The sequence below is a fragment of the Meleagris gallopavo genome, chromosome 7 (genome assembly GCF_000146605.3).
Source record: "Meleagris gallopavo isolate NT-WF06-2002-E0010 breed Aviagen turkey brand Nicholas breeding stock chromosome 7, Turkey_5.1, whole genome shotgun sequence".
In the NCBI taxonomy this organism is placed as follows: Eukaryota; Metazoa; Chordata; class Aves; order Galliformes; family Phasianidae; genus Meleagris; species Meleagris gallopavo.
In genome coordinates, this window is record NC_015017.2 from 22,714,972 (window position 1) to 22,722,260 (window position 7,289).

The window sequence follows — 7,289 nt, forward strand, 5'->3', positions numbered from 1 at the left end:
TTAATTAAACACTAACATTTATAATGTTCAGAATATGAAGTTTAGAAAGCGGTTTCTTCCAAAGCTGCTGTTTCAGACCACTGAAGCCTGTTGAGGGCTACCAAATGATCAGACAGACAAAAGGAGGAAGCGAATGACACTACTGTTAACCAGACAACGAGATGCGTAAGTGTTGATGGTTGCAAAGAAAAAAATTAAAATATTCATAAATATTCATTCTGACCTTCCAGGGGCCAAGACTCCCTCTCTCCAAAGTTATGGCATACCGAGGTAGTAGTTGCTCTTCATTTACTCAAGATCAAGTGTTTCTCAGAGCACGTTCAGTAACTTTTAACTGAATCTTATTCCACACAAAAGGAAATTGGTTATTTGTATGTTATTCAAGGAAGCTTGAGTAATTCACTGTGGTAGGAAAGACCTCTAAAAATAAGCCACCTCTCAGCAGATTCACTCCCTTCCTGTCTGGACTTGAATCACTTTGCAATTGTGTGGAAGGACAAAGCTTGAGGATGAACTACAGAGAACTTCTGCAACAATAACACTGTTCAAATACAACATTTTGCTCCCACTCTGTTTAAAATATTAAAGCTACTAGAGGGTAGAGCAAGCCACTGACCCATCAGGGTGTGCGGACCAGAGCTGCTTTTTGGGACAAGGTAGTTAATACTGCACTCAGCGATGCTAAAGAGGGAAAGCACATTCTTATAACTAGAGAGTATATTATCCTTACACATTCATGAAGGACCACTGAAGTCTACAGTGCTTACAGCAGTTGCTACAGATCCTCAGAAATGAACACCAGGGGCAGGTGACACACCAAGGTCTGATTCCCACAGTCTCCTAGCGCTGCTTTCCTCAGAACAGTGTTTGGCTGTGTGAAAACCTAACCACAGATTTCATCATCTCAAATCTGTTCTAGCATTGTGGATAGAAAAATAAGTCTCCAAGCATGAGTAAGCTCAGAAGTTCAGCAGATTTTCCTGAACAGGATGCTACTTAAATGGATATAGCCACCAGAATCAAGACTAGGCCATTTTAAGTGGTAACTGCTGTTAATGGTACAGTATTATTTGTTTAGACTGGCATTCCCTGAATGTTTAAGATGGAGATTGTAGAAAAACCTTTCTGTAAAGAGCCGAGTATGTGGCTCTGTGTATCACAGAAGGCAGCTAATCATGTTTTTGATAAGGAATATTCTATCTTTTCCACAGAGTATTTAAATTTGTAAAATTGGCAAGAGGAAAACAAAGAAAAGTCACCCAGAAATCTTTCAGCAATCTTTCAAATAAAACTCAATTGTAGTTGCACTCAAAGTAAGAAATCACTACATCCTGCCACATTTTGTACATTAAATATGTTAATAAGCCACATCTGGTCTATTAAACACATGAATATAAGTACCGTTTCCAAAAGCAGTACAGCTAATACAGAAAAAGCAAAAAGCTACTTCTACTTAAGCTTCTACTTAAGCAAAAAGCAGAAAAGTTTGTAAATTCATAAAACAACATCGTAGAGATGCTGGAAATTTTTAAATGTATAAAAATTAAAATAGATCTCTCTCCCTCTTGCAATATAGCTTTAGAACTTATGCCAAAAGCCTCATAAGCAGTATGAACGTAAATTTATCTTCCACGGAGCTGCCTAGATTTGTGATAGCAAAAACTCATTCCTTTGCAAGTGGGATTCAATAGGCTTCAGCATTAAGATATTTTTACTGTAAAGGAAAGTAGCTCATAGCTCCTAGTCCTGCACAATAGCTGAACGTCAGTATATATTTGTTCATTTTCCAAGCTTATATTCACTGTCTAATACATATATTTTAATTGCAGCCTCATAACTCACATGCAGTTATGGTTTGCCATAAGTCTGTAGTCAGCAAATCATTTTCGTTCTCTAAGTAAAAGGAAGTATCATGGAACAAAACAAACATGAAAAATAACCATCCTCAATCACAATTTTTGCACTTTTTATTATTAATTATAGAAATCCTACGTTCATAAAGTTGTAACAATGGTAAGAATTACAGACCAACAATTTAGGTTGTTCTTAAACTGCAGTACTACATTATTTTGGTTATAGAGAAACTACTTTTTCTGGAATTAAATTCTCATCATACGAGAGCTGAAACATGTTACAAGACTTCAGTTTCTGCTTTATCTATACTGTAATGATACTGACATTGTTACCTTGTCCCATTTTTTCCATTGTACCACTGATAATAAGTGTCTGCGGTCCATTCTTCACTGTGTAAGGATTTTCATTACAATATATTTTAAGTTATCAGAATGGTATCACTAATCATTTCCCCATACGGGCTTTAACAAATCAAAGATATATGAATTTCAGGGTAAGTCACATTGAACAATACAACACAAAAATACATAACATGAAAGCTTCCCTAGGGAAAAAGTGTTTGCTTTAGAGATAATACAATGGGATAAGAACATACTATTGCTACTACTTTCATTGCTAATGTGTTTTTGGAGGAATTTTCTCAAATAATTTTGTCTGTTTAGAATACACTGTTCATCATACCTGAACTGCACTTTAGGGAGGCTTTGGGATTAGTAGTTGCCAAGGTAATATTACCTTGAAAACAAAAGAAGTGAATTACACTGTTCTCTACCTCAGACTAACCAGTAGAGTTATTTTGTGTGCATAATTTTGCATTCTCACTAAAAGCAAAGTTCCAGTCTCCCTGAAATAAACCACACCAAACACGGAACATTTCACTGCAAACAAAAAGCACCATAAAGCTTTACTGTGGTCTGACTGACACCTGCAGTATCTGTGACAGTCTAAAATTTCATCAAATTTGACATTTAAAAATTTTTTGCTAAAGCTCCCCATGTTTTCAACATGTGGCCTTTTCAAGAGCATCAAGAACTCATCAAATCAGAAAAATTATTAGAAACATTATATCAGTGATCAAAGAGCAAATGATTTTTTAGGCATTTTTATTTTTAAACAGCTTTATGCATACTTTTAAATTCAACATTTTAAACACAGGAACTTATCCTCTACTCCCCCATTATTTCTGATAGGACACTAACCAGCCCTAAACGCTTCGCAGGAAAATTATATAGAGAAAGAACTTTGCTTTTATCACTTAAAAGTGAATTTAAAGAAAAAAGCCTTTTTTTTCCTTAAGAAATCTGATTGGATTTATTACTACACCAGGACTTTGTAAAGCACCTACATATTCTATAACATATGTTAAAATAGATGAATAAATAAAATAGCATTTAAACTCATAAAGTCAGGGCCCAGAACTATAACTCAGTTTCTGCAGAGGAAGTGCCAAAATCAGTATCTATTTCTTAAATTTTATTAGTGCCACTAGAGCTGCACCTTCCGGACAGCCTTTTACCATCTGACAGTTCTATGGAACACCTAAACTTGCGCAGTTGCCATTTAAAATGGGCAATACAAGTGCAGTACAGCACAGGCCAAGCCAACAGCATACCTTGAAATCCCCAGAATATTTTTCCAGTTATGCTTACAAAAACACAAACATATTGAAATCTTAGCACAACGTGTTAATTGAGTTTTCTCAGCATGAATACCAAAGTACACACAGAGTAAAGAACAAAGAACTTCAGCTGTATATTCTCTAGAAGGAAAAGTTTAAGGGAACTCAGACAATCAATTAGTGATTTTATCCATCTGCCTATTTTAAACTCATTTTAACTGCTAAAGAGACCAGAGTAAAGCAGAATAATTTAAAACAGTATGGGTACACTCTTTGCAAATGCAGGCCATAACAGCAAGTTTGAGTGTAAGACAGCAACACCTGCAGCATGTATACAAATTCCAGTGGAAACTGCACTTAAGTTACTTCATTAGATGAAATAAGAAATGAATTTCAAAGCCCATAAGAAATCAATACAGTAGTGTGTAGTCATGCAGTCAAAATAGAAAGCTTTCCTTTTTGTCCAAACTAACTTTAAAGCATTATTCCTATGCTTAGTCTACAAGTGTGCTTCTATTTCATCATAAACACTTAAAACATTAAATCCCTGTTCTGCATAAACTGCAAATAAATCTGAACTTACCTCCCAGAGTGCTTTGAAGTCCTTCTGCTCAATTCGAAGGAGCTCACTATATTCTCTGGTAACGATGGTAGCATGGCGAGGAGTGTTGTCCAGAATGGACTCTCCAAAAGCAGTTCCTATTCCCAGAGTGCATATCGTTACAGCATCCTTTGAATTAAAAAGAAAAGGACATGTTAAAGACTCTTAAATCCTGGAAAATTAACATCACATTTGCTAACAGCACCACCTTAACATTTCTTAGCAATTTTCTTTTAAAAAAATTAGGAATACCAAACAAACTGAGAAAGCTCACAATATGCTGATCGGTAGCACACAAAGTTTCAGCATGGAAGCAAGAACTTCTGTTTTCTATGACCACTATGAAATATCTGGCTGCAAGCAATAACCCTTCACCTCTGGAAGAAAGTTATGATCTCTGTTTATCTATCTTTAAATATTCTCTAAAGACTGCTGTGATGACAAAATCCTTTAGAAATATCAGAGTGATCAGTATCAGTAAGGCAATTTTGGAACAAAAATTCCTGCCCTATACAGTTTACCTTCATCAAAAAGAAAATTTGACTTACATTTTCTTAGTAATAATTTTTATTACAATGCACTCTTCCATTCATAATGATTTGCCTATTGATTAAAAACAAAAGTCAATTTCACATAATTCAGGTATTTCAAGAAAACTATTAAGCTTGAAAACGTCCTGGAGTAAGTCTAGAGTAATTGGGATGATCCTAAGCACACAGTAAAGGACACTTCAAAAGATCTAAGAGCACACACCATTCATGTGATGGAAAAATATCTAGTTCAAATCTATCGGCCAGGAAATCCTGTGACTGTTCCAGTATAAATCAAAAGGTCCTGCAGGCAAAAGCATTAGACCACTAGAAATTAAATACCTTACTGAATAAAGGTCTTTAGTTACACACCCTATTCTGTGCTTACAAGTGGCTTTGCTCCTGAGCACCACAGCGTAGATGAGCACAAATCTCTTTCTAAGATGGACCCTAACTGACTGCCTTCTCAGTAATTTAAGAACAAAACTAGAAGCAGTGTTAAATATCTAAACAGATGTAAGCTGCAGTTTTCTAAGGAAATAGTACGTGTTTAGACAAATACATAAACAAAAATATGCTAATTTTACTTGATACATCATTAAAAATGTAGATTAATTCTAAAGTGTAAGATTCACATAATGGCTATGAAAAGAGAAGCAGAAAACATCATTTCATCTACTCCTTCATCTTGGATGATAATTCAGGAGAGATACTAAGCATATTTCAGCATCATTTTCTGTGTTTAAGAATGGCATTGTTTTCCTTTCAAGTATCTAAGAAGTGGTAATAGGCAAATGTTATTAAGATCAAGTTTGTAGCTTTATAATTGCATTACTAAGACAAATGTCCGTAATAGTCCAGTTCCCTGAACCACATCAAATTGCTTTTGCACAGATATTACCATGTAAAATTATCTGTTCAACAAAACAAAATCAAGTCTGTCTTAGAGAAGATCCCGGGAGAATTTACTGGCCATCAGAAACACACTTTCAAGGAAGGCAAAAACGAACAGGCACTGTCTGAAGAAAGAATATTTGCAAAGAAAGGAGTACATAAGAAAAGGGTGCCCCTACAAATATAGCCTACCATAAAGGTGGAGCACTAAAATTATGCTCAACTTTATTGAGACAGTTCAGATAGAAGATATTTGTTCGGGGCAGAATAACAATCAGTTTCTATTAGGTGGATTGTAAGTCATGTTTACATCTCTAAACTTCCTTTTCACTCTTCTTTTCCCCTGCCTCCACTCCCCAAGTAACTCCATAGAAAACCTTCACTTTTTTTGTTTCCTTACAACTTTAGAGAATATACATACAGAATAGAGAAAAAGGAGATACACTGGTTAAGGAACCACTTTCTAAAAGAACATTTGATTAGGCAGCCTTAGTTCAGCCTTAGAAATAAATTAACATTGAGAAGCATTAGGTGAAGGAGTTGGAACAGTCCTGCCTATCTTCATTAAAGAAAATTCAGGCTTCTATCAAGTGAAAGTTTTTTTTGTTTTTTTTCCTCCTCCACCCATCATCCCTTTCCACAGAGATGCAGTTCCTCAACCAGCTAAGGAGCAAGCCCATCTGCCTTCCTGAAGGCTTCAGAGATCCATCTTCTCTCTGCCCTCAACTTATACATCTCCAGCCCCCTAGAGAATCAGGTGTGTATTTCCTACTACATCTGTTAACATTACACTCAAGAATCTCCTGCTGTTCAGTGTAGACTTTAGGAGGATTTCGGGCAGCTCAGAACTCAGTTTGCTGTTCCCCTCTGCAATCCTAGAAGCAGCAGGGAGTTCTAGCTGCTGGTAGCCAGCTAAAATTCATACAGTTCTTTAAAAGGCAGTATTAAAGACTTAAAAAGATGAGATTATTTCCATTGCTTTCTGTTCTCTGAACACACTGTAGAAATGGTACCATTCAAAGCACAGGCTGATTGTACATTCAGTTTCATTATCACTAGCAGATAAGATGCATGGTGAAAGAGTTCATGTCAGCCATCTCCCCATCTCACCCCAAACCAATCTAAAACATTAAAGATTGTCCAAGCATTCTACAGCTATGAATTAGTAATTTAAGGTTCTGCACGATTCCCTCCCCAGTCATAAGACACATCCCTGCATACCCTTCTCCTGACTCATGACTCTACTTTCCAACCTGACATACAAAGCTTTTGCATTCTGAGCAAAGTCATGGTATAAGACAGAAACAAAGAAAATTAAAAAAATTGACTGATGTTAGGAAGAAAGAAACAGGGTGAGGGCTTTTGCTGCAGTGGGATTTTTAAAATGAAATTTAATATTAATAATATTTTGCATTTAAAAGGAAACTGATGGATCTGGTTGTAATGAGATGGACAGCATAGCAGTGACAGCAGGCCAGCAAGATCCCAGACTGCAGCAAGTTAGGATTTACTCAAGTGCAGCCATTGTGGGCACAGAAATAAATAAACTACCTTAGGAAGGCCACAGGTACACAAGAATCTCCATCAAGATTCCCTTGCCTCCATCCAACTTTCAGATGAGGTCTGGGAAAGGGTGGATCCTGGCTCCACCCCTCCCAGTCACTCAGAGGCATCGCACACACCTGAACTCCCCTGGGTTGGCCCTGCCTTCCCACCAGGTGCTCAATCACTGATTCAAGCTGTGACTTAGCATTTCCACTACACTTGTGCTGTTTTTGTGGTTTTGGTTTTT

General features: G+C 36.5%; 1 protein-coding gene across 1 annotated transcript in view; it reads right to left on the minus strand.

The window, feature by feature from the left end:
• LOC116216844 (rap guanine nucleotide exchange factor 4-like) overlaps window positions 1–7,170 on the minus strand; it is a 58,960-nt gene extending 51,790 nt beyond the window's left edge. The window contains exons 1-2 of the mRNA XM_031554302.1: window positions 7,069–7,170; window positions 4,056–4,202 (exon numbers count right to left, since the gene is read on the minus strand). Coding sequence (XP_031410162.1) covers window positions 4,056–4,202; window positions 7,069–7,170 — 249 coding nt within the window. The remainder of the gene's footprint in view (window positions 1–4,055; window positions 4,203–7,068) is intronic.
• Between the last annotated feature and the right edge of the window lie 119 nt (window positions 7,171–7,289).